At 40.0% G+C, this 27,359-nt stretch overlaps 1 protein-coding gene across 4 annotated transcripts; it reads right to left on the reverse strand.

Moving 5' to 3' along the window:
* On the reverse strand, positions 1-25,051 carry CCDC198 (coiled-coil domain containing 198). Of its 4 annotated transcripts, none has more exons than XM_043472182.1 (6): positions 24,692-25,051; positions 21,886-21,968; positions 10,418-10,504; positions 9,225-9,323; positions 8,122-8,281; positions 1-1,198 (listed from the first exon to the last, which is right to left on the reverse strand). In XM_043472182.1, the coding sequence occupies exons 1-6, from the start codon at positions 24,912-24,914 to the stop codon at positions 969-971; spliced, it is 882 nt and encodes a 293-aa protein (XP_043328117.1). In that variant the 5' UTR covers positions 24,915-25,051; the 3' UTR covers positions 1-968. The 4 variants fall into 4 exon arrangements, with proteins under 4 accessions (XP_043328117.1, XP_043328116.1, XP_043328118.1 ...); XM_043472181.1 differs by having other exon boundaries at positions 9,225-9,326; XM_043472183.1 differs by having other exon boundaries at positions 21,839-21,968; positions 24,692-24,756.
* Between the last annotated feature and the right edge of the window lie 2,308 nt (positions 25,052-27,359).

Genomic DNA, 27,359 nt, shown 5'->3' on the forward strand with positions numbered 1-27,359 from the left:
CATACATAACTACTGGAAAAAACCATAGCTTTGACTATATGGACCTTTGTCAGCAAAGTGATGTCTCTGCTTTTTAATATGCTGTCTCAGTTTGTCATAGCTTTTCTGTCCAAGGAGCAAGCATCTAATTTCATAACATTTTTCTTATAGCCTCTTTGTTATGAGATTAAAAAGTTGATAACTCACAAGAAAGTGACTTAAGTGAGCTTAGTGTCTAATGCAGCATCTTGTGATTTTCTTTAGAAAGTCATTTTTATTTCTATCAAATCTACTCTCTCATCTGTTTGTTTTAGAAGATATGGTTTGCTTTTAAAGATATGGTGGGGTGCCATGTCTCAAAGGTGTACCCCAATAGACCACACTTTGGAATCACTGCCCTGCATAGCCCCTTTTTCATTGCCTGTGACCTGGCCTATGACTTGCAGTAGCTAACAGAGTGTGGCGTCTGTGATCGGATTAGAGTTAAGATTGGCAGCTTTCTCTCCCTCCTCTGGGAACGTCTGCTTTTGGGAGCCCTGGGCTGATGTAAAAGCAAATTCACTACCCTCAGGAGAGAGCACTTGGGAAATCCATGTAAGGAGGCTCTGGAATGATACGGAGTGGGGGCAAACCTCAGCTGTGTCAGTGTCCTTATTGAGTTTCCAGATGACTCAGTCCTACCGGCCATCCATTGCATGAAAGGCTTCAAAAGAGACCAACAGAAGAACCACCCAACCGAGCCCAGCAACCCACAGAAAAGTGGGACAGTAAGTGGCTGCTAGTTAAGTCCCTAGTTTTGAGGCAATGGGTTATATGGTACTAATATATTAATATATCTCACACCTTTAACCTTAGGATTTCAAATGAAAAGAAAGTGAATTGGTGTTCTCAGAATAATTCATATACTACCTTGAGGAATTTTTAAAGGAAAGAAAGCTTCCAATACATTCAGTAACTGGATTGGTGAATAGTATTAAATATTATTATTCTTAATCAAAAAACTCATCAAAATGTTGGATTCTCTCTGTCCTGGTCCTCACCAGTGCTCTTTTTTTTTTCTCTACTTTCCCCGACTCATCTGAGTCAGAGCTGGAGCTGTCCCAGAGAAGCTCTCCCCGGGCCTCCTGTTCACGGAGCCATGTTTCCATTTTGCCAATTTTCCTGTGACAGTGGTCATTCCTTGCTTGATGTTCCAGAGATTCTGCATTCTGTGTATTTCCTACAAAGAATTGAAAGTCCGTTTAATTTATTTTTACCCTGGACAATGATGTATTTGTTTAAGCTTAGGTTTTTACACACACCCACACACACATATATACATAAAGGATTTCACCTGGTGTTTCTGTAAGCATTAACAATGTTTTTCTTGCTATTTATAAAACTTTTTAATCTTCTGAAAATCACAAGATGTACAATACACTTTTGTATACTCCAGCTCATCAACATTGTGTCACAATATGTATATGCGTATACATACACACACAAACTTGTCTTGAGCTGAGCCACTTGAGAATTAGTTGCAGAGTCACTTCCTCCCAAAATATAGCACCACAAATCCCCTAAGAAGATGGGCAATTTTCCTGTATAACCACAATACAATTATTACGCATAGAATATATGACATTGATACAATGCTGTTTTCTAATGTATGGTCTGTATTCAAATATCCATGCTTATCCCAGTAATGCTCTTTGTAACTATTTTTTGTTTGACTGTTTGCATTTTATTTTTTAAGTACAGGATCAAATCTAGGACTAAGTGTTGCATTTTCTTATCGCTTAGTCTCCTTTAATTCAAGAACATTCTCTCATCCTTTTCTTTCTTCTCCTCTCCTTCCTTCCTTTCCTCACTCCTTTCTTCTCCCCCCATCTCTTCCCCTCCTCCTTTTTCTCCTCCTTCTCTCTTGCTCCCCCCTCCCCACTCTCTTACTGATTTTTCCCCTCCTCTTCCTGGATGTTTTCTTCCTCCTCCTCTTCATTACCTTCCTTTTTCCTAACACTGACATTTGAAAGAACACAAGGTCAATTATTTGGTAGGATGACTGTAAATTTAGGCTTTCTCTGATTGTTCCCTTGTGATTAACTTAAGGTTAAATTGTTTTGGCAAGAGTATTGCACAGATGGTGTTGCCTGGAGCTACTTATTGAACATCTACTATGTCCTAGGCACACACCATTCCATTTTCCTAACCCTCAATCAGCTCTGCCTTCATATCAGACTTAACTATGGAAACTTTCAGAAACACAGTAGCCTGGGTTGCATCCCAGACCTACAGAACTAGAGAGCTCAAAGGGTCAGGCATTTATTTTACCATCTATTTTTTGGGGAATAGATTTATTTTTTTGGTGTTGGATTTTACACATATGTCTTTACTTCTGCTTTTTATTTAAGTAGTACCCAATACCCTTTTAGAATGCACTTCAGAGCATCACACACAGCCTTATTCAGAGAAAGTGGATTTTAAGAAAAAAAATCTTAGTGACCATTTTCAAGTTTGGAAAACCATCCTAGGTCAAAGTCCAGATTTTCCCCTATGGCAGTATCAGCCACAACTTTCTGGATATTTTCTGAATGATCATTGTTTATCAAATCTTATGGCATATTTTATTTAAGCCCTTAATGTCTGAAATTGCATATTTTTACAAAGGATAATCAAACATTTCAATGTGAGGATTCATGCCTTGTGATTCACGAGTTTCCTTTCAGTCTCAATGAGGGGCTACCTTGTTTTTCCCTTGAATGTTATTCTTGCAAGCATTGTTTATATACATAGCAGTGACAGAAAACTATAGTTAATTTATGCCTCCAGCCCTAATCTGTCTCCTGAAATATGATACATTTTTTTTTTAATAAAAGTGAACTCTTCCTCTTTGTCTCCTGGCGATACGTCAGCTCCATCTTCTTTTTCTGTTTTAAACCTGCCTCTTCTCCTTGTTACCCTAGCCTAGCACATGGTCCTACCTTTGCCCCAGCACCTCCTGGCCACCTCACTGTCTCCATGCCCTGCGTATAATTCACCACCAGTTGTTCACCATGCCTCCAGAGCCATCTCCAGTCACTCTCTATCTGAATCTCTCCTCTAACTGGTGCCTGCATATCTTGTATCTTGCTCTTTCTCTCCCTCCTCATTGTCACCCTTCTCTCCTGGTCCGGATACCACCTCTCTCTTGCACTACTGCTGTGTACTTCTAACCTGTCTCCCCACATCCTTTTGCATTCCTCTCCCACCCATTCACCACAGTTCAAGTAGAGTAATATTGAAAATATAAACCTGTTAGTTCACTAACCTGCCCTTTCAGTGGCTTCCCATTGAATCTTAAGATAGAGTTCAAAGTCTTTATTTGACATGATTTATAAGACCCTGCCTGCCCTGTTCTCTCACTATGCCTCCAGAGCCATCTCCAGTCACTCTCCATCTGAATCTCTCTTCTGTAACTGGTATCTAGAATCTGGCAGGCTCCTTCCCACTCAAGGGCCTTTGTACATGCTGTTACTGATCACAGTTTTGGATGTCCCAGCACTTGGACATCACACTCATGTGCTCACCTGCTCCCATCATTCAGCTACTTCCATCTCAGCTTAAATGCCACTTTCTCATAGAAAGTGTCCAACTCCTCAGATTACTAGGTCTCTAGTTATATTCTCATTGGACTTTCTTTTGTTCATTGTCTGTGCTATTGTAAGTACCAGATCTACCCAGTTCAGTAAATATTTGTTGAATGAGTAAATAAAGGAATGAACAAGTGAGCCATCAGAGAATCTTGGAAGGTGGGAAATATTGATAACCTGGGAATATTGAGACCTGGGAAAGGCTTCATTCATTGAGGCCTGGAGCTGTCAATCATCTCTGCTCTACAAATGAGCCTAGAATATTAGAAACATCACTCAGACTGAGAATAAGGATTTTCTGTGGACAAGAGGCAGGGAATTAGAAACAAGAAGAGACTTGTGGAATCTAATGGTGGAATCTAACATAACATTAACAATAGCTTGAGTCACCCTACACTCTTGGTGTTATGATGTTTCCATTAGCATGTGAGGCAAAAGTCACGTGTTCAGTATTATCCTTGAAAATCCCTTAAGTCACTAGCAAAGCACTGTACACAAAGTTTTGTATACAAAGCATTAAAGTTTGAGAACTTCTGAGCTGGATGTCTTATACTTATTACACTTTGATAAATCCCTGTTGGATTCTTTATGGCTGCTGGACTTGAAAAAAAAGAAAAATACAATGTTTAAAACCTAAATAGATTTTGGGTGAGCAGAGTAGAGGAAAGTGTATCCTACTGATACTTCAAAATGAATTTGGAGAGAGACAGGACTTCCCTGGTGGTCCAGTTGATGAAACTCTGCGCTCCCAGTGCAGGGGGCCTGGGTTTGATTCCTGGTCAGGAAACTAGATCCCACATGCTGCAACTAAAGATTCCATGTGCCACAACTAAGACCCAGTGAAGCCAAATAAATAATTATTTTAAAAAGTTAATCTTGAGAGAGGAAAGAAACAGAGGCCAGTGGGGAAAAATAGGGAATGATTTAGGTAGTACAAGGATCATACAAAATATTAAAAATTTTTGATGGTTATGTATTTTATAATATGCTAGAAAAATGTTATCACTGTCAAAATGTCACCACTATCAAACCCATAACCCATTTTTTTCTCCTAAAAATGGAGCATAGCCAGAACATAGGCTTCCATGGGCATTCTACTAGTCAGGTTCTGACACCTCTGCACCCAGCTCCTCTATTTGTTCATTTTGGTCCCTCTTTTGGAAAGGAGGATGAGAATTTCAGGTCATAGCTGATTCACAAACAAAGATAAATTTTAAAAATAAAACTAAGCAAGATACCTTAAAGGAAAATACTAAGTAAATAATAGTACAAATGGCCAGGTAAGACCAGAATTGTGAAGGTGACATTCAAATGATGTATGTAGAGTGACACTTCCCCTGAAGCATATCTTATTTTTGCTGTAAGACATCAGTTTCATATTTCTTCAGTTCTGTCCATATTCATATGATACTTTACATTTTACATGTGTTTTTACACATGTTATAATATTTGAAATTTACATAAACTCTGCATGGTAGACCTAATGCTTTATTCCCATTTTACAGATGTGGAAACTGAGGTTCATAGAGGTTAGACAACTGTAGAATAAAGCTATATGAACAAATATATAGCTAATATCTATCAAGAGGCTACTAGTACCAGATACTGTTCTAGTAATAAGAGAAGCTCCTGGCTCTCACGGAGCTTCTGTTGAATAATGTACTGTCAGCATTCAAATAAAGGATTTTGATTACAAGTCCAGTGCTTTTTCTCCTCACTAGATTAATATCATGGCTTCTGGAAAGGGTAGGAGCCACACTAATATGTTAAAACTCACAGAATTATCTGCCTGAAAGGGTGATGTTCACTTTGTATAAGTCATGTATCATTACATATTACACAGATAGCATGGCCACCCACTCCAGTATTCTTGCCTGGAGAATCCCAAGGACAGAGGAGCCTGGAAAGGTATAGGATCGCAGAGAAGCAGACAGAACTGAAGTGATTTAGCACAGCGCAGCACAACATGTAACTTACTCTGTAAGTATATGTAAAATATATGCAAAGCATGCATGATTTCATTTTAAAGAAGCAGTGAAAAAACAAAAACTGGTTTTTAACCTCACAATGGACCTGACAATCTCATCCTCCCTTCCAAAAGAGGGAACAAAAGAGAACAAATAGAGCCTTAAATAAGAGGAGCTAGATGAAGAGGTACCACACCCTGACTAGTAGAATGCCCACGGAAGTCTATGATCTGACTACATTCCATTTTTAGGAAAAGCAAAGTAAACTGCTTTCAGAAGCAGAGAAAGAAATCAAAGATGCTACTTGAGAATAAGTAAAAAGGAATCACTGCTTGAACATATGCCTGCAGAGCGGTGAGTTCTACAGGCTTTGCAGAGGGAAGCCTGCTTTTGAGAGAGAGGGTGGAGGGAATCACAAACTGCATTTGCAGACTTTCCCAAGGTTGTCGTGGGCAGAGCTCTGGGCCACTAGAGCCCTGATAAGGCTAAATGAGGGGGTGGGTGGGAGTGCACCCTTTGGAGTCAGAAAGACCTGGCCTTGAATCCTGATTTGTCACATGGGAACTAATAGTAACTCCTGCCTTAGAGGTTGTGTGAAGCTTAAATGCAGTAATTCATGTTAAGGGTGGACCTTTCTGCCTGGCTTAGAGTAAGCACTTGAGAAACTTTAGCTGGAATAAAATGAAGCAGTTTAAAAAAATATATCAGGAGGGCAGAGGAGAATCCCCCTTCTCCATGTGACATAATCTTCCAAAGACTTTGCCAGCATTGTTGTTTGGTTTTTTTTTTTTTCCTAGCCTGATCTCAAGCAATGACTCAAAGTGTTCAACTTTAGCTGAGGTATGTTTCTTGGTGGTTTTGCCAATATTTTTAAATGGTAAAAGTTGTTCATCTATGTGACTACACACCAGATTTCATCCTGCAACTTGGGAGTATAGGTTAGATAGATGCTCCAAGTAGATTTTCAATTATTCAGCCTTTTCTTATTTAATTAACTCACTAATTAGGTATCTTGTTTTCCTGAGCAGTGGCAGTATCTCTTTCAGCTGGACTGCATCTTAGAAGCTCGAGACCTCCAGAGAAACAGCCAGCATTTCTGTTGCTCTGTCAGCGCTCAGTCCTGCTGACAGGGGATTGGCCCAGAGCGCAGCGAGCTCGGTGTGTGTGGACAATACCTGTATTTGCAGTGATGGGCTTGCTCCGGGAGAGTACATACAGTGCAGACTTAACGAGACTCTAATTGATGGGGTGATACAGCACAGAGTTTGTATTCACAAATGTCTGTTGGAAATCACAGAGCCATCTGGGGCCACTGGGCATCCTGGCCTGGCTGGAGTATGGGAACTGGGCATGATAATAGTAGGAGATGAAGCCAGAAAGGTAGGCAGTGTACAGACTCTGAAGGCTTAGGGTACCAGGGTAAGGAGTTCAGGCTTTGTCCTCAGACTGATGGAGACTCACTGAAGGATTCCTTTTTAAGTGCAAGAGTGATATGGTCAGATTGACATTTCATAAGATTATCCTGGTAATAGTGCAGTGCTTCTAGAACTTTATGGTACTTGAGAATCATTTTGATAAAATTCAGGTCCTGATTGTGTAGGTCTGGGATGGGGCCGGAAATTCTATGTTTCTAATCAACTCCTAGGTGATTAGATGCTGCTGGTCTGTGGACAACACTTTGATCACCAAGTGGAGCAGTAGTTCTTCAGCTTTAGGGGTGTTAGAATCATGGGGGGAGATGAGGAGTTGTTAGACTGCTGGGCCCCCTCTCTACAGCTTCTGATTCAGTTGCTCTGCCTGGAGCCCTGACTGGTTCCCAGTTGGTGCTGGTGCTGGTGGTCTGGGGACCACCGAGGTGAAGGGTTGATGGAAGGAAAGTAGGACCTGAGATAGGAGTGCAGTCAGGGGGCTATGGCAATAGCCCTGGTGTGACATACTGACCTAAGAGGGGCATGGGGAATGGTATGGGGGTACAGTCAGCGTTAAGTGACTGACCGTCTTCCAGGAGAGGGGGCAAGCAGGGCTGGAAAGGTGCCAAATCTCTGGCCTGAGTGACAGAGAGCATGGAGGCCACACCCACTGAGACAGTGGAGGTGGCATGAGCAAGTTTGAAGAGGATGGTGACGCTGGATGCAGTTTTAGACATTGAGTGTGCTGAAGAGGGCTGCAGGAGAGTTGGTGGGTGAGGAGAGAGTTTTTGCCTGTGGTCACAAACTGGCTGATACCAATGTGCTGTTTAATGTATTGATAACTCCACGTGCTTCACTCTCTTTAACCACAAACTGAGGCCCTTTTGCTTTTTCACCTCTTGGGGATCGTGCAAGGATTGTAATCATGCATGTAAAGTGCAGTATATTTCTAAAAAGAGATCTCACCTCAGCGCTGAAGTCTTATTCTTCTCAGCCATCCCAAACAACATGACAACAGGCCCATTCTATTCCAGGAGCTAAAATATCAACAGGGACCCAAGGGCAGCTCTGTGCTTTCCCACTGCATATCAGACATTTATTTGGTGAAGTTTTAAAAATACTTGATATATTATTTACTAAAAAAATTACATGACTCACCTAGACTTCTGTTCAAGGTTTCATCAGGCAACAAGGTTAGAAAGTCACCATCATCATTTCCTGGGACGCTTTGAAGGATTTTCTTGGCTTTATGGTCCCTCTGTTTCTGCTTACTAGTTCTTGCCTCCTTGTGAAGACTTTTCTTCAGTTCAGCTTGGGCCTGAAATTGACCAGTTAGCGTTAGTGTTCTCCCCTCACACTACCTTCACCAGAATAGGTCAACAAATCAGCCGCTTTACAAATTGTATATGTACCTGTAGACAGATAAATAGAACATGGTTCTCTTTTTCCTCTTAAAAGATATGGAAACTTTCTTCATGTGCAGGTTTGTTAGGAGAAATAGGAGCATGCCGGTAGTCTCAAAATGGTGAGGACCTTTGTAAAACCATTTCTCCATAGGCCATCTGATATATTTGGAACTGAATAAGACAGGGACTTCAGGCTTATTCACTGGAGTGAGGAATTTGGAATATGACATTTATAGGAAACATGATTGTAAAGGGGTTTATTACAAGAGATCTTCCTTATCAAATGATTCTATGATTTAAATTATAGAGGGATGCCTAGGTTTCAATCCCTGGGTCGGGAAGATACCCTGGAGGAGGAAACAGCAAGCCACTTCAGTATTCTTGTCTGAAAAATTCCATGGACAGAATTGCCTGGCCAACTACAGTTCACAGGGCTGCCAAGAGTCAGACACAACTGAATGATTGAGTATGCAAGCATGTTTGCTCATTAGGTACAAGTACCAAAATAAAGACAGGTTCACCCTCTGTCCTTTTAATTAAACCAGGAAAAATTATCTAACCTCATTTTCCTGCTGGAGCCAGAATGTGGTAGAAGAAACAGTTAGAAAAAGGGAAACTTGAGACACAGATGCATCCTTGGGAGGATGGAACACAGAGAAAAGACTCCACCGAGTTGGTAGCAAAAGGGATCCTGCTGTTTTCTTCTCAATCCCAGTAGAGGAAACTTTGGCTGCAGAAACTAAATTTAAAATGCTAGGTAAGGTCTGGAGATGAATGCTTAACATATTCATGTGCCAGGACAGTGATTATGTAGCATACATTTGGTAAATACGACTCTCTTCTCCTCATATTTACCTCTTGTCTTTTACGGTTCATTTCCAGCATTTGCATCTTATGTAAATATTGTCTTTTCCCAGAAGGATACATTAGAGTCTGCATCTTCTTTTCCAGTTCCTGCTATGAAAGATGACATACTTGTTAGGATGAGGGGTAATTGGTTACTCTGCAATCCAACTCTTGAAATCCATTTTGCAACAGTGAGATCTTGTTTATCGGTCATAATCCATAGAGATCTCCTGTGACATCAAAGGTGGGCCATTGCAACTTCCAGACCAGTTCTTGGTGAAGCTATCAGTGAACGAAGGGGCAATCAGCAATGTGTATCATCTTGTTTTTAAGGTTCCTGTAGAGTTTTGCAAACTTTGAATGGAAATATCTTTCTATATCTCATTTTGGCAAGATGTCACTTTTTGTGTCAACAGCTGCTTTAACTATCTTTCCAGAAATGTGTTCTGGTTTGCTGAGACCTGGTTCTCTCTCTCTGCTTCTTCTGCCATGGAATAATTGTCTGACTCTGACATTAGAGAGATGCTAACCTATTTATGTAGGGTATACCCCCATAATCCAATACTGTACACTGTAGTTTAGGAAGGATTGAAAACTGATTATTTAGGACTTGGGTGATCTTCCCTGGTGTATCAAAAACTCCACTAGGATGATGTGGACAGTTATTAAGGGCAGTCAGGGGGTGGCCAGGAAGGGGAAGAGACATGGCAGCCAATGTGTTGAGTGATCCCCATTCTGTTGCCCTGTGGACAGTGTCTGTGTCAGCAGCTGTGAGCCTTGGGGAGGGGCCCATCTCTGCAGGCGTTTTGTCATCAGCATCACAAACATGGCCTTGAGGATCTAAGAGTAGCTGGACATCTTTTATCAAATAGTCAGCCACACAGCAGCATCTAGGTGACTCTGAAATGAATCAGGAAAGTGTTCACAAATTTTAACGCTTTAAGGATCACCAATTTCCCAATAAAATTTCCCTCTCTCATCAACATCTCTCTGTTTTCACCAGGTAACAGAGAAGGGCTCAGATTTTATCTGAGAGGCAAGAGTAATCTCCAGTTGGAGGCAGGCCCAGGAGAGAATGGATAGCTTTAGAAAGTTCTAACTCTGCATTACTTAATAGTTTGCCCCTCCTCTGAAGTCTTCTGTGCAGGGAGGACAGGAAAAGGATGGCCCCTCAGCTCCCTCCCGCCCCAGGGTTTGCTCACCTTTGCTTTGTGAGTCCTCCTGGCTTCTTGCTGGTTCAGGAGCCTTTCAGAAGTAATTACTTGTGGCAGGTCAATGGGTTCAAGTTTCTAAAAGTCCGACATTTAGAGCAATCAGCATTCCTCATTCCATGAGACGATGAAACATAAAAGCCGGAACTTAAGCTATCTTAACACTCTGCAAGCATTCCTGAGAGCACAGGGAAGGTGATTTCACCAGGATTACAGTCCCACCTGGGTTCTTTGGCATTCTCTTGCACTGTTGCCAGTGGCCCCGAGATCTAAATACTGGTCAGAGAGTTAAAGGACTAAAAACCCTTTTCTGTCTGCATTGAGGGACCACGTCCACAGTCATCAAACAACAAGGGTCTTGGACTATTAGAGATGAAGGAGGCCCCAGAAGTTCCTTTACTTGATTCATTCCTTAACCACCCAGCTAAACCATTCCAGTCCTAGCAAAGTGGCCTACTTTCAAGATCCCCAGAGAAGCTCAGCCTTCTCAGTAATAGTCCCGGGTGCTTATGAGGCACATGGAAAATGAAAGTGCAATATGCTAACAAATCTTAGACACGGATTTTTTCCAACAGGGGCTTGGCTTTACAGGGAGATGATGCTGGAGTCTCAAGAGGTCACTGAGGCTAGGCAGCAACTGATGATCTGTGATCTGCCTCCAACCCTACTTGTCTCGGATAACTTAATGCCCCAGGAGCTGGAGCACCAGGAAGTAGCTAGGTAGGCTTGGGAAACAAAGGCCGATCTCCTCACGTTCAGATGCAGTCAGCAATCTGGGTGATCACAGAATTTATTGGTTCACTCCGGGAATATTTATTGAATGACTGCTACAGGCCAGACAGAGGCTGCCGTGGTCAACAAAAATGGGCATGATCCCTCATGGTGCTTGCAATCTGTGGGGAAATAAATGCACTATTGCTTGTGTGATCAGTGTTTTGCAGATAAATGCAGGATAGGACTATGACAATATATAACTGGAGGACTCCACCTTGGAAATGAGGGGTGTTATGAGTTGAATTATGTCCCCATCCCCTAATTCATATGTGCTAACCCCCCAGTACCTCAGAGTGTGGCCTTATTGGGAAATAAGATCCTTGTAGATTTAGGGAAGATGAGGTTATCCCAGAATACGAACCTTCGATCCAGTATGTCTGATGTTTCCATAAATGGACGAATTTGGACACACATGCACACAGGGAGACCACCATGTGAAGATAAAGCAGCAACTGGGGTGCTGCTATAACACCCCCAGGAATGCCAAAGATTGTCAGCAAACCACCAGAAGCTGAGAGAGGGGCACGGGATAGACTCTTCACATAACCTTCAGAAGGAACCAACCCTGCCTACACCTTGATTTTGAACTTGTAGCTTCTAGAACTGTGAGACAATGCATCTCTGTTGTTTTAAGCCACACAGTTGCTATACTATTATTACAGCCCTGGAAAACTAACTCAAGGGAGAGAAGGGCCAGGACGCAGTCCAAGTAGGTTTCCCAAGGAAGTAAGTTTAAAGCAGACATTGGGAGGCGGGGAGTTTTCACGGGACTCGGGCTTCCCAGGTAGAGCTAGTGGTAAAGAACCCACCTGCCATTGCAGGAGACATAAGAGACTGGGGTTTGATCCCTGGGTCGGGAAAATCCCCTGGAGGAGGGCACGACAACCCACTCCAATATTCTTGCTTGGAGAATCCCATGGACAGAGGAGCCTGGCGGGCTACAGTCCGTGGGGTCACAAAGTCAGACATGACTGAAGTGACTTAGCATGCATGAGGTGTCCCAAGCAGAGGGAACCACATGAGCAACAGCCCAGAGAGCATGATCTCTTGAAGGAACCACAAGAAGTCAGTTGGCTGTTGTTGAGAGTGAGAGGAAGAGTGGCTCAAATGGGGTTAGAGAGGTCACAGGGACCAGGTCATGCAGGGCCTGATGGGGCATCATGAGCACATTGTTTTCTTAAGAGCAGCAGGCAGCTATTGACACATGGTGAGCCAAGTAGGGACATGACGACACTAGCTTTAAAAAATGATCACTCTGGTGCAGTGTGGGAACTGGACTGAAGAAGAGCAATTACAGATGTGGTTGAGCATTTAGGAGGACAAAGATGATGGGCTGGGGGTTCATGTGGGGAGATTGATGGGGTCTACTAATATTTAAAATGGACCAAGCACGACTCATGATGGTTACTGAAGGAGAGTGACGTGTCCACAGACATCAGTACAAGGGATGGATAGTGCAGTCATTCTCTGAGATGGGGAATCCTGGAAGAAGGCCAAGTTTGGGTGGAATGTAGAGGGGGAGGCTCATGGTGGAGGTGCATGTGTAGGAACCATCCCTGGGTAGAGACGCATCCCTGAGTAGCCAGTCCTTGCCTCTGCTCTTCTCACTCTTTTCATTTGAAACTGTAAGATAAGTGAGGTCCAGAGGGAGAAGGGCAGAGTCAAGGATTGCAGACTTCAGGTGCTCCAACACTGAGAGGCTGATGGATGGGGATGAACTGGCCAAGGAGACTGAGGAGTGACAGCCTGAGAAGTGGGAGGAAAACCAGGACACCATGCCACAGAAAACAGCGTGAGCGGGACATTGGCTAACGCCATGTTTCTAATGCAGAGGGCTGGGGTTCAATCCCTGGTCAGGGAACTGGATCCCACATGCTGCAACTAAGACCTGGTGTAACCAAATAAATAAACAAAACAAAGCAGTGTGAGCACCACTGCTGCCTTCGTCCAACTCTATAGGCAAATCCTAAGATATTTGGAAAGGATTTTCCATTGTAATCTAATTGGTTCTGTTATCAAGGGGTAGGCCTGAAAGATAGTTTGGTTTTCAAGGTGACCAGGGTGAAAAGAGAGGGACAGATCATGGAAAATGGCTGTCGAGCATACATAATGGAGAGCATGACTGGGGCCTGCACCATTCTCCACCACAGACCTTCTGGTGGAGCAGCCCAACGCTGACCTGACAAGGAAGGGAAAAGGAGCAGCGGATGTGGGGACAGGGAGGAGAGACAAAGGGGGAAGAACTCAAGATCTCACATGCCCCCCCTCTGCCCCCCAAAAAATGTTCCAGGCCATTTACATTTGTGGAAGGAAGTAGTTCTGTCTTATTCTCACCTCAGTGAAGAAGTGGATTTTTTAAAAAAAATATTAACTTAGCAAGGAGATAATGAGAGGTAGTCAGTATTAATTAGAAAGAGGTTTGTTTATTGTCTTGGCTCTCAACTCTGCAGAACATGAAGATGCAGGGTAAATGAGACCTGCTGTCGATCAAGTCAGAGCCCTGAAGGACTGAGGCTGGAGAAGAAAAGGAAGGGGGAGGGACACCCAGGGAGGGGATACTGCAGGACCTATGGGAGGAAGACTCAGCAATGACTGAGGGGGGGATTCTGGGGTTGGGAAGGGCACAAAGAAAATGTTTGTGCCATCCCTGGACTTGGTTCAGATTGGCTTCTTTCTGGTGATTAGGCCCCTATGTCTGCAGCCACTGCTGTCCATCATGCCACGCTCACAGTGTCATTCAATCCTCATGGGAACCCTGTGGATAATTACAGTTACTCCCTATTTCACAGAGGTCAGTGACTTGTGCAATTTTTCAGAGCTAGAAAGTGGTGATTCTGGGATTCAAACGCAGGTCTGTTCACTGCTAACTCCTGTATTACTTTCTTCAGACTTGCTTCCAAACCTGGTTTATCAGAATCTCCTGGAATCAAAGTAAAATTCCTAAGCTATTCATTGGGGATTGAGATTCAATCAGTCTCGGATATGTCCTGGCAGGAAGGGACATACAAACATGTATATATAACGTCCAAATTGTGCTCCAAAAGAAACAGTTTATTATCTTGAGGGCGCTCACAAACACTCAGCATGCCTAGAAATAGAATTTTCCTTGTCCGAGGTCACTGATGCCATAGTAGAGAACTGACAGGTTTCCCTGAGGGTGTAAAGTACTTGTAACTCTTTATATACGTATGTATATAGATGTGTGTGTGTGTGTTTTCTCTGGGCATATAGCTAGAGCATGGTTTTCTCTGATACCCAGAGAAAACAATAATTCAAAAAGATACATGCAATCCAGTATTAGTTGCAGCACTATTTACAATAACCAGGACAGAGAAGCAACCTAAATGTCTATCAACAGAGGAATGGATAAAGAAGATATGATACATATATACAAGATATGATACATATATACAATGAAATATACAATTATATACATATATGTAAAACACACATATATAATACATATATTGATACCAATGTGTATATATGTATTTTATATATTTGTATATATTTTTATATATTGATACAAATGTGTATGTATTTTACATATTTGTATATATATTAAATATTTTTATATATTATTTACACATATATATTTAATTAATAGAATTTATGTTTTAGAGAGAGAAAGGTTCATAGCAAAATTGAGTAGAAAGTACAGAGTTCCCATACTCTTGTCTCCAAACACACACAACCTTAATACTATCAACATCTCTCACCAGAGTGCTTCATCAGTGAGCCTATATGGGCACAGCATTATTACTCAAAGTCCGTGGTTTACTTTAGGGCTTACTCTTGAGGTATATTCTCTGGGTTTGGATAAATGTATCATGACATGTATCCATTATAGCATCATATAGAGAGTAATTTCACTATCCCCCAAAACCCTCTGTGCTCTGCCCATTCATTCCTTTCTCCCCTCAACCCCCTGGCAACCACAAATATTTTTATTGTCTGCACAGTTTTACATTTAGTTGGAATCATATACTCTGTAGACTTTTCTGATTTCAGCCTCATTTTCTTTGGATCCACAGTTGTGATAATGGTTAAGTAGTAGTTATCTCTTTTTTTGTTGTTTCCAATAATTATTTTTTATTGAATAATTGCTTTACAGAATATTGTTTTTTCCTGTCAAACCTCAACATAAATCAGGAATAGGGATATATGTACACACACACATACATATACATATATCCTCTCCCTTTTGAACCTCCTTCCCATCTCCCTCCCCATCCCATTCAAAAAGTCTACAAACAATAAATGCTAGAGAGGGTGTGGAGAAAAGGGAACGCTCTTGCATTGGTGGGAGTATAAATTGATACAGCTGCTGTGGAAGATGGCATGGAGATTCCTTAAAGAACTAGGAATAAAACTACCATATGACCCAACAATCCCACTCCTAGGCATATACCCTGAGGAAACCAAAATTGAAAAAGACACATGTTTCCCATTGTTCACTGCAGCACTATTTACAATAACTAGAACATGGAAGCAACCTAGATGTCCATTGACAGATGAATGGATAAAGAAGTTGTGGTACATATATACAGTGGAATATTACTCAGCCATAAAAAGGAATGCATTCAAGTTTTAATGAGGTGGATGAACCTAGAACCTATCAGAGTGAAGTGAGTCAGAATGATAAACACCATATTCTAATGCATATATATGGAATCTAGAAAAATGGTCCTGAAGAATTTATTTTCAGGGCAGCAGTGGAGAAACAGACATAGAGAATAGATTTATGGACATGGGGAGAGGGTAGGAGAGGGTGAGATGTATGGAAAGAGTAACTTGGAAGCTTACGTTGCCTTATGTAAAATAGATGGCCAATGGGAATTTGCTGTATGGCTCAGGACAGTCAAACCGGGGCTCTGTGGTAGTAGTTATCTTGAAGTACTCCTTGTAGGCGATTACTCTGAGGCCTTGAAAAGAACCTAAAGAACGCCGTTTCCCACAAAGGGCACTAGATGGCAGCAGCTAACACTGCAAACAGGATCCCTCAGTTACATCGTTTGCTCTTAGCCTGAGAAGCACTGCAGAACAAAAAGTGCTGGAAAGCTAGCTTCTCCCAACAAACTGGTCAAATGAAATTGCCTCAGAATTCTGGGTTCATATCAGTGTTCTTTTTCCCCTGCCTGGAAAGCAAGATGCCTCCCTTTATCATCTTTAGAGAAAATTCAATGGGAGGAATTACTGATGAATTGGTAGGATGATGCCTTTTTAAAATTCATGATATAAAAAATGATAAGTCTAAAGATTTCTGGATTATTCAGCTTCTCAAATAAAACAAATGGTCAGGATAATGAGTGGTGGAGTGTCAGCTAGGAGATTCAGGAAAGGAGGTTACATCAAGCATAAGTCGCAGAGCTTGCTGACAAGCTCCAACCTGAGATGGTTGCTTCTGTTTACTTGCAGGAAGACAAAGGTGGCAGGATCAACTGGAAGAAACTGAAAAGTGTGTTTGGTATCATGACTTAAGAATGTGTTCTTTAAGTTTCTAGAAGGAAGGTAAAGTTGTCCAAAGGAGCAAGAAATCGTCAGGCCAAGGTGGAATTTCTGGTCAAGGCTTTGCAATGAGTTCACATTTCAGTTTTGAGTCAAATATCTGGCAATGAAAAATAAAACATAAACCAAAAAGATGTGGTCAGGCTTTAATACAAGATAAATACCTCTCTAGATCAGAAAGCAGAACAGAAAACTTGGGGGAAGCTGATTCATAAGCCATTTGGGGCTCCTGTTGGCTGTAAGTTATTTCCATAGACTAAAGAGACCTAAAAAATGCTTCATATAAGAAGGAGACGTAGAGCCAGGCTCATGGTTTAAACTCAGGGACTGAGATGTTCTCACCTCTTTACCCAGTCCAAGGGCTGTATCAAAGTGTAAGCCAGATTTGTTTTACAGGTGTTCTCAAAAAGTTGAATATAAAGAAGCTAAGACGTTATTCTTTATAGCAATAAATTCAAAAGCTTGGAAAAATGGAGTTTTCTGGGAAATATAAATTTAAAAAGTTAAATCAGGAAGAAATAAGATAACAAATCAACTAAGAACCATTCTTTTACTAATGAAGTTACTAGAAAAGCTTCTCACTTTCCACCAAATTCTAGGTGATCAAAAATGGTTTCACAGGTCTGTTTTTTGTTTTTATTGGAGTAGAGTTGCTATACAATATTGTTAGTTTCTGCTGTACAACAGTGAATCAGTTTTGCATGCATATGTGCTTAGTCGCTCAGTTGTGTCTGATTCTTTGCCATCCCATGGACTGTAGCCCGCCAGGCTCCTCTGTCCGTGAGATTTCCCAGAGAAGAATACTGGAGTGGGTTGCCATTTCCTCTGCCAGGGGTCTTCTCATCCCAGGGATCGAACCCATATCTCCTGCATTGGCAGGCAAATTCTTCACCACTAAGCCACCAGGGAAGCCTGAATCAGCTATATGTATACATATATCCCCATCCTTTTGGCCTTCCCCCCTCACCTCCCACTCTACCTCTACGTCTTCACAGAGCATCGAGCTGAGCTCCATGTGCTATATATAACACCAGCTATCTATTTTACACCAGGCCCGTTTTATTATTAAGGAATAGATAAGAACTATGTTAAAGCAAATGTTTTAGAGAACAGAAAAGAGGGAAAGATAATCAATTCATTTTGTAAAACTAGTATAACCTTGAGGGAAAAAAGCTGGAAAAATATATAAAGAAATTATAGAACAACTCCACTTATGAAAATATATATAAAAACCCTAAGCATATAAAATTCAGCAATGTATTTCTGTATGTATATATATATATATCTCAAAATATGAGATAGAAAACAGAGATAAAGATTGAGAAATTTGACAACATAAAACTCTTTGTGTACACACAAACACACACATGCACACAAAATGAAAGGGCAAACCATAGACAGAAGATACTTGCAACACATATAAGTAACAACGGACTAGATCTAAAGTATACAAAGAACTCTCACCTATCAAAGAAAGAGATTATAGAAAACGGGCAAAGGATTAGAAAAGTTAAGGAGAGAGAATAAGTTTGTGACAAATTATCTAAGGCCTCAAACAGTATAATGAATTATCCAGGTTTATGTCATCTTTCTCTCCTCTCCATTCATTCTTTCAACATTGACTAACGCATACTTATAAATTACCATTTCTGTGCTAGCTACTGCTCTAGGCACTTAGATATGTAGTGAAGACAACAGACAAAAATCCCTGCCTCTTTGAAGATTATACTCTAGTACTGGGGTGGAATATGAGGGGATGGGAGGTGGTGGAAAAAACACACAATGAACCTAATATGTAAGCAAATTGCTTAGTGTGTTAGAGGGAAATAAGTGCTCCAGAGAAAAGACAATGAAGAGTCAAGGGAATCAGGAGTATCAGAGTAAGAGCTGCAGTTGTCAACAGGTTGTCATATAAGCCTTAAAGGACAAGTGAGATTTAAGCAAATCTTTGAGAATCTGCCTGCAATGCAGGAGATCTGGGTTCAATCCCTGAGTCAGGAAGATCTCCTGGAGAAGGGAATGGCAACCACTCCAGTATTCTTGCCTGGAAAATTCTATGGACAGAGGAGCCTGGCTGGCCACAGTCCATGAGTCAAAAAAAGTTGGACATGACTGAGCAACTAACACTTTATTGGACATGATGGAGTCATCCAAGGAGATCATTTGAGGAAATTCTATATGGGGTAGGGGTGGAGGACCATCTCCACCTTAGGCTGGACCTGAGATGGTTGGATGAGAAGGTGAATCTCTCAGAAAGGTTGGTGATGATCATCTCTTCAACGTGGGGTAGATACATTTGAGTCAGGGCTCCCTGGCAGAGCTTCTCAGATCTCAGCATCTCCAAGTTGGAGAATCTTAGTTTAAGACCTGCTCTTTGCTTGAGGAGTTAGATGTTCAGGAAGTGGAGTGTGCCAAATATGAAACTCAAATTATTTAGGTTGCAATTAGATTTGGTTTAATAATTAAAAATACTTTTATAATTTTCTTTGGCAGGGATTAGGCTATTAATTAGCATGTCATGGGAACCTAGCATTTATTATTCTCTCAAAAATCCATTTGTGGTGGAAAATGTGCTGAGCCTCATTTGTGAAGATAATTATAGTTGATATCTTTGGGAGTGTCTGCCAAGTTCCCGGTGATTTCCCTCTTCTCTGGGAGCTGCCTCTATAATCTACACGGAGTGGCAATTGGTGGGGGGAAGGGAGGCTCCCCTGCCCACACTTCTAATGTATGAGCATGTTCTCTGGTCATAGCTCATTGGAACAGAGCTAGAATCACGAGCAAAGCTGAGCCAATAATATTTTTAAAATCTCCCAGGAATTTGGAATCAGAGCCAAGAGGGCCAGATTAGTCTGTCTGTCTGACTAGAATTATGAAATGCAAATTCAGTGTGGGCCAAATTTCACCAAATAGTCTTGAGGACTAGAGAAAGTCGACCTGCAAGGAGAGAGAAAGCAGATGCATAGAGAGCTAGTTCTTCTGCCTTTCAGGTTCTAAGACATAGCTCTTCCCTGAAGTCTAGGTGCCTCCCAACTTTTGAGTTCATTAAAAAACTCCTATATCATTATAAATTATCACATTGGTTGCTTTGGCTAGTCCATTTCACCTCCAATACAGTGATGCTACAGATATGAAATAGTAGGGAGATCACTTTGATTTTTTTTTCCCAGTAGGAATGTGTTGTGTGTGCTAATTCACTTCAGTTGTATCTGACTCTTTGCAACCCCATGGACTGTAGACTGTCCCTGGGGTTCTCCAGATAAGAATACTAGAGTGGGTTGCCATTTCCATCTCCAGGGCATCTTCCCAACCCAGGGGTCGAACCCGCGTCTCTAACGTCTCCTGCGTTCACAGGCAGGTTCTTCACCACTAATGCCACCTGGGAAGTCTCACCAGGATAATGGGTTTCATTCATTCATCTGTCCGTTAATTCATTTATTCATAAACTTTCAAGGGATACATACTGTGTTAGTGACTTAAGATATAAGACTAAATGAGATGTAGTTTTTATGCTCAAATAATTCGTTTTGATTCTTCATTTTTAAGGTGGTTGGTTGGGATATGGAGATGCAGTCTTTGACTCTGAAATAGCAAATTTCTCTTTTTGAGTTTGATTGACTTGAGAAAGTCAAAGCCTTACTTTAGCTTATTTACGGTTGATATATATAAAAAAGGACTCTGTGAACTATAAACTCCTACACAAATATTTTTCACTGTTTATAGTAATAATCTTCTTTTTGAGTTATTCAGCTTAGAGGCTTCACAGGAACATATAAAATGAGCTTCTTTGAAGGGAGGCCTTTGATTTATAATGATTTAGAAACAAAATATAAGTTTTAAAATTGCCACTTTAGGTAGAGATATACTCAAAATGTTAAAAATTATATATCAACTTGATAGAATTGCACTTTATTTTCCATTGACTAAACAATATTTTTAGGTTTCTAATATTTTGGGAAAAGATCCTCCTTTTTTGGTAACCAAAAGATATAATCACTCAAATAATTGTGAGCTTCTGGAGAAGACAGGTAAATAAAAACCAACTTAAATAGAAATAATCCCCAACAAATGAGCTCAGATACCCCTAGGATTAGTCCAGAGACCTGACTGAGTTGTGTAGCAGGTGGGGTTTGATTCCAGTTCCATTTTTCAAATATCAGTGATAGATCCTGCCCACAAGAGAGCTCCAAACCCTCCTTTTAGCTGATGCTCACTTCAAAGGACCCATCCAGATGGATCTCTTTCCCCTTCTAGGATGAGGGTTCTTAAAATTTATAGGTCTCTACAGGGAATTCATTAAATATTTATTAAGGTGAATGCATTTAAAACTGCTTTGCTGCCTTGAAATCAGTGTGTTAAAGTCGCTTTAGTCTTGTCTGACTCTTTGTGACCCTATGGACTATAGCCTGCCAGCCTCCTCTGTCCATGGGATTCTCCAGGCAAGAATACTGGAGTGGGTTGCCATGCCCTCCTCCAGGGGATCTTTTGGACGCAGAGATCTAACCTATGTCTCTTACATCTCCTGCATTGGCAGGTAGGTTCTTTACCGCTAGTGCCACCTAGGAAGCCTTAAATTCAGTGTTCTCAATTTCATTAACTAAACATTTCAAATGATGAAAGGTTAGGGATAGAAGGACTGTAGAGATCATCTATGCCAATGGTTAAGAGCACAGGCTTTGGAGGCCTGGTTGATATGTGGCCCCTGCTGTCCTTGGGCAAGTTATTTAACTCTCTGAAGCACATGTATAAAACAAGGATAATACTTCCTTTCTCATTGAGGGCTATGAGAATTAAATGAATGATAAAGATCATTGTTGCCTAGAGTGTAACAGACTTGTATAGGTGGAAATTAGATAGTTATAGTAGTTGCTACTGTTACATGTTACCATGATTGCCCTACAGTCATTCAATTAAGCAGTGCAAGATTCAGATCCTTTGTGTCCCTTCATACCTATATCTTTGGTACTATACCCACTTCCATTGGTGGTGGTCTTAAAAGTGAAATCACTACAAAAGGAAATCCTAAAGAAATATGGTTTGCACTGACAGCATTCTCTTTAATAACATTCTCATTAGCTTAGTCATTGTTAATATCCCTCTTATATGATTATAGTTAAAAAGGGATATTACCATTAAATCCAAGAAATTCCTTACGAAGCCTTTTAAATACATCTTACTTGAAGTCTTCGGGGTGGATGCCTTTTAATAATACTTGTTTCTTGCTGTTCCAATGGGAAATCAAAATACATGGCCCTCGGCCCTTGAAGGGTTGGAGAGAAACAAACACAAATCATTAAAAGCAATTTCCTATGGCATTAAATTGATCATTAGTTATTAGACTTTGTTAACACCATTTTGTATCTTTAGTTCTGTATATCTAACCAATAGGTTGAATGTGAAGATGAAAGACATAAAGCAGGGGCCTCACATAATGGCAAATGATAAAATATTAGCCTAGACTCAGGATTTAATTTCTGCTTTCCTCATTTCCTCCCCAATTAATATTTAGAGGAATAATTATACAATTAACAATGTATTATTGACTGGAAATGTTATTCAGACATAGAATTTGGCTTGGAAAATAGAAGCATTGATTTGTTTTAATTTCATGAAATCCCTCCCAAATAAATAGAAATCAGAAAAAAAGTAACTTTAAGAAGTGAAAATAAGTTCTCTTTTCAGGTATAATAGATTAATAGATGGATAGGTATTAGAGAGGTGATAAAGAAATGGAACTTGAGTGTGTAATAGGAATATGCAATGCTTATCATTGAATGTTCCCAATTAAATAATCCACTCCCCCACTGCAAGTAGGGAAATGAATTCCCACAAGTTGCCACTCTAATACAACATATCAATATTATTCTTGATAAAATAACACAGGGCTACAGTGTTAAGGAACCAGAGAAGTTCATTAGGAAACAGAGAAGCTCAAGAGATCCATATGGATTTCATTTTTCGGTTTGATTAGCCTGGGCCCTCGGGACTACTACCATAACCAATGCTATGTGAATGACCTCCTTGTCCTTTCCTCATAACAATCTGGATGTATTCTGACTTTGATTGTTGTGCAGGCTATCCTGTAGTCCCATTTTGCATTTTAAATGGAAAAATTCCTGGGTAATTATGTGTTTCTATCTTTAAAACATTTGAATGATCACCTAAAGAATACCTCTATGACCTTCTTTTCTTTCAAGAATGCTAGTATATCAAGCAAGACTCAAAACATGTTGGATGTAAAAATGTAAATATTGTCAGCAAAATATATTTCAGCAATGTGACTACACCTTATTTTTATGCCATGATTGGGGCAATATCACCCTATTATTTAATTTGCTTCTCCTGAAGTGGTATAGGTGTCTGTTACTTTTACCTTTGATTTACAGGTGAAGAAAACTGATGAAGCATAAAGTCATACTATTTGGTATTTGGTGAAGCTGGGGTTAGAATGTGGGTCTCTTGAAGATAATGTTCAGAATGCTTACCATTCCACTGTTATTTATTTTTAATGTGATTTTGTGATTTCAAAAATAAGAACATTTCCCAGTTAGACTCTAGCACATTAGAATGAGCTTTTACCCTTTGGTTATCAAAATCTTAAAACTCTAGATGGAAGATTTAGATAAAAAATGAATTATTCAATAAGACTAAGAGGGATATTCCTACTAACATGCTTAGAAAGTCCAACAACAACAAAAGGCTATATAGAACCAGTCAAAGGTTATCAGTTCTATAGAAAGTAGCCATGAAGATCATTCTAGGTAAGATTTACTAGGTATTAAAAAGGAATGCATATATATATACACACACACACACACACACACACACAATACATATATTCTGGCCAATAATGGGAACTTACTTGTGTTAATAATATAGAATTTGAAGAAAAAAAAATAATGTACATGTATGTGTATGTGTGTATATATATCACATATACATATATATATATATGCATGTATCTCCTCCCAGGTTAGAATGTCTAATTATCATCTGTTTAAGTATCATCATGATTGTCATAAAATATTTTATATCTTGTAAAATGCCACAGGAGAATTTATAGCCCCTTCTGGCTTAGATCTTCCAATCATAATGGAAAAATTCTCGTAGTTCTGCAGACGATCATGAAGAATAAGTGGTTGGGGAGAGGGTGCCCCATCCACTCATCTGTACTGCAATAAATGAATTCAGTTTGGAGTGGTTTCCAAATGCACATCAGAATGGATTCACTCCTACAGTACTGCTTTCAAAACAACAAAGCCTGATGCATGAAATGGTACTGGAGAGATTGATTTACATTTAAAATCCAACTGACATGCATGATTATCATAATCATCACATTTTTAAAGATGGGATTTGTTTGATTTTTTGTTTTTGTGGTAAAAGTCACATAATATAAAGCATACTCTTTTGATCGTATTTAACTATATTTATACAAATCATGTTTATGCAGTTCAGTACATTACATTGATGTGCAACTCTCACCATCACCCATCTCCCAAATTTTTCACTTTCCTAAACTGAAACTCTGTCCCCATTAAACACTAATTCCCCATTCCCACCTCTCCCCTTGGACCCTAGCATCTACCAATGTATTTTCTGACTATAAATTTGACTATTCTCATAGTCATCTCATTTCAGTGGAATGAAACAGTATTTGTCACATCTAAGGTCTATTGGAAAAGAATTTTAATTGCCTGGCAAAGCTAGGTATAAATATCAAAAGGACTATAAACCAAGCTGACACAAAATGATTATTTCCTTCTCGTGTGGAGTGATGAAAAGCCCTTAGTTCCCAGTTCGCACACCTATTCTAACATGCTCAGAATACTTAAAATAGACAAACATTATTTCCTGTTGAAAAATGTTCCTTTATATTTCAATAATTAAGAAACTTCATAGATTATAGAGGTAGACAGGTTAATCTACCAGTAGCTCTCCTTTGCCCACACCCACAAATTTCTTGCTGGGTTTTACATTTACCTTCAGAATATCTTCCATACCAGGTCTCTCGTAGAGGCGGCAACTGCCCTTCTAAAGCTTTATTCTGGTCCTGCCGTCTTGCAAATGAATATAAACTGTTTTCTTCCAGATTCTGAGTGAATGCAAAGTCCACAGGGCCAGCCAAGGGAGTCTCTTCCTCTTTGTTTTGCAAAGGTACTACCTTGGTCACCCTTCGGTGAGGCTTAGAGTGACTCAGGCCCATTTCACATTAAAGACACTCCGTAAAACCATGAGGTTAGTGATTTGAGGCCTTTAAACTGGCTTATTTTAATCAAGGAACTTCTGAAGTTAGCCCAGCTCCAAAGTATTTCTTCCCTTCATGACATCTGTGTAGCTTTATTTCACTTCACACTAACCCTTGGCCACTTCCTGGGAGGTTGGTTTCTATGGAGACTTCCCTTCAACTCCTACTTGGCCATTTCAGACCCAAAGAATCCAGTTAAACATTGACTTGGTTATGCTACTTTCTGAAACACTCAGTGGTAGGAAAAGAAACCACTATTGATCATTAAACAAATCTCTAACACCAGGAAGGCCATTAACAGAAATGGAGAGCAGAGGTTCAAAGAATTTCAATTTGACCCTTTCATTGTGCATACCTTTAGCCATCATCTGTAAGCATTACCAACTGAGAAGAGCTAAGTCACCTTTGGAAATGTTGGGAGCTAATCACCTAGGGCTTTGTTAATCTTTCATTTTAATTGAAGAATTTATCTTCCAAATAGGAAACAGCAGAGTAGCTAAAATGATTTTTCTGTCAATGGTTTGAATTGCCTTTGAAGGAGATGAATAAATTACAAAAGGGTCGGGAGACAATAGCACTTAAATCCTGGGAATGAAGGGACAAACTTCTTGAATAAATAGTTCAAGCAAAAGACAAAGATATATTGTAAACAACAATGATGACAAAAAAGCAAACTCAAAGATAGCCTATTTGTTTTGTTTAAAAAAATTGGAAAAAAAAAGACTGAAGATAAATGTGCTGAAATTTTGAGTAGTGAATTTTGAATGATGGGATTATGTGTGATTTTTATTTTATTCTTTCTTTATATGTAGAAGCAGAACTCACTTTCAGGTTCTAATTGTCCATGAGCACAGATTACTTATGTTTTCATCCCATCCCTACAAGGATACAGAGAAGTTCAAAGGTATGTATTTTTTTGCTTTTGCAAAATTCATTTGCTAAGTGGCTAACATAGGTTTGGAAATTCTTATAAGCCAATAGAGTTCATTGAAAAAGAAATCTGAGTTTAATTTTCTCCCTTTGTGTTTTATACACAATCTTCTCTGTGGCAGAAAGACTTGTAAGTGAGAATCATATATTAATAGTATCTGCAAACAATACTCTTGGTAACTAGAAACTAATTATAAAGGTTAAAATACATGAACAGTATCTAGTCAGGTTTATTTTTGGACACAATTAGTTTAAGTATTTCTAAAGGCAAGGGAAAGTATTGCAAGCTAACAAATGAACTAGAAATTATACTGGAAACTGTGGACTTCGTGGATCTGGACCAGTGAGAACCTTTCAGTTCTCATTTTTTTGATTTATCATTGTTTACTTTTGAGATATCTATAGAGAATGTGAGCCTTTGTAGAGGAAGTTGGTTAGCTGCTCGGGAAATGATGAAAGAAATGAAGATTCCTGCCATGTTTATTTCCATTTATCATTAACTGCTTCCAAGCTTTGTAACTCATGCAGAATACTTAACCAGTCTATGCCTGAGTTTTCTCATCTGTAAAATGGAGTTAATAGAAATGTGTCATGAGGAATGGGTTAATTTATAGCTCTTAGAATAGTACCTGACATACAGCAGATTAGAAGTAAACATTAGCCCATATCTTTATCAATTGGTCAGAAACCATTAAAGTAGACTTAGTCCTGTCTAAAGGAGTTTATAATTCCTTGGACAGAGTAGCGTAGTAAGCTACAGTCCATGGGGTCCCAAAGAGTCGGACACAACAATTGAGTGTGCATGCACCCATTTAACTGGGGAAACAAGGATGCTTAATATCTATTATTTTAAAAGTTATCATATGCTTTTTCTTAGAATGATAGTGAAAAATAATTTCAATTCATTAAAAGAGGAAAAGGAGAATTTGACCTCCCCTATAGAGTTATATGTAAGATATGATTTCTTAACAACAAGATTTGGAAAACAAAAAACTCTCATTCACAAAACCTTGCCCACTCCTCAGACTATCAGCGATGCTTTATATATAATGACCCTTCCCCAGTTCAAGACTGGTTATGAATAGCCAATGATAGTGTGTAAAGATGATAAAATACTGTACATTATATGTAGTACTAAGAATTTATAAATATGAAATGAGGATACAAGTTTATAAATTTATAGGATAAAGCAGAGAAGGGGTTAAACTTTTCTAAATCTGAAGATAATGCCCAGAGGAAACTGTATTAACAGAGGGCACAGAGAAGGGAAAAGATGGTGAGGTGCTGGAGGAGATGGAGAGGAGTAGGGATCAAGAGCTAAGTGTACCATTTCCACACGTGAGGGATGGAAGCCGCAACTTGGAGCAGCTCCATAGACAGCCTGACCATACAGCTCCCAGGCAGCTTCCTTGCAGAGGCTCCCAGTGCTGGGATTTCTGAACGCAGGGCGTGGTGTGAGCCATGCCCTTGTTA

The sequence above is a fragment of the Cervus canadensis genome, chromosome 6 (assembly GCF_019320065.1).
Source record: "Cervus canadensis isolate Bull #8, Minnesota chromosome 6, ASM1932006v1, whole genome shotgun sequence".
Taxonomy (NCBI): Eukaryota; Metazoa; Chordata; class Mammalia; order Artiodactyla; family Cervidae; genus Cervus; species Cervus canadensis.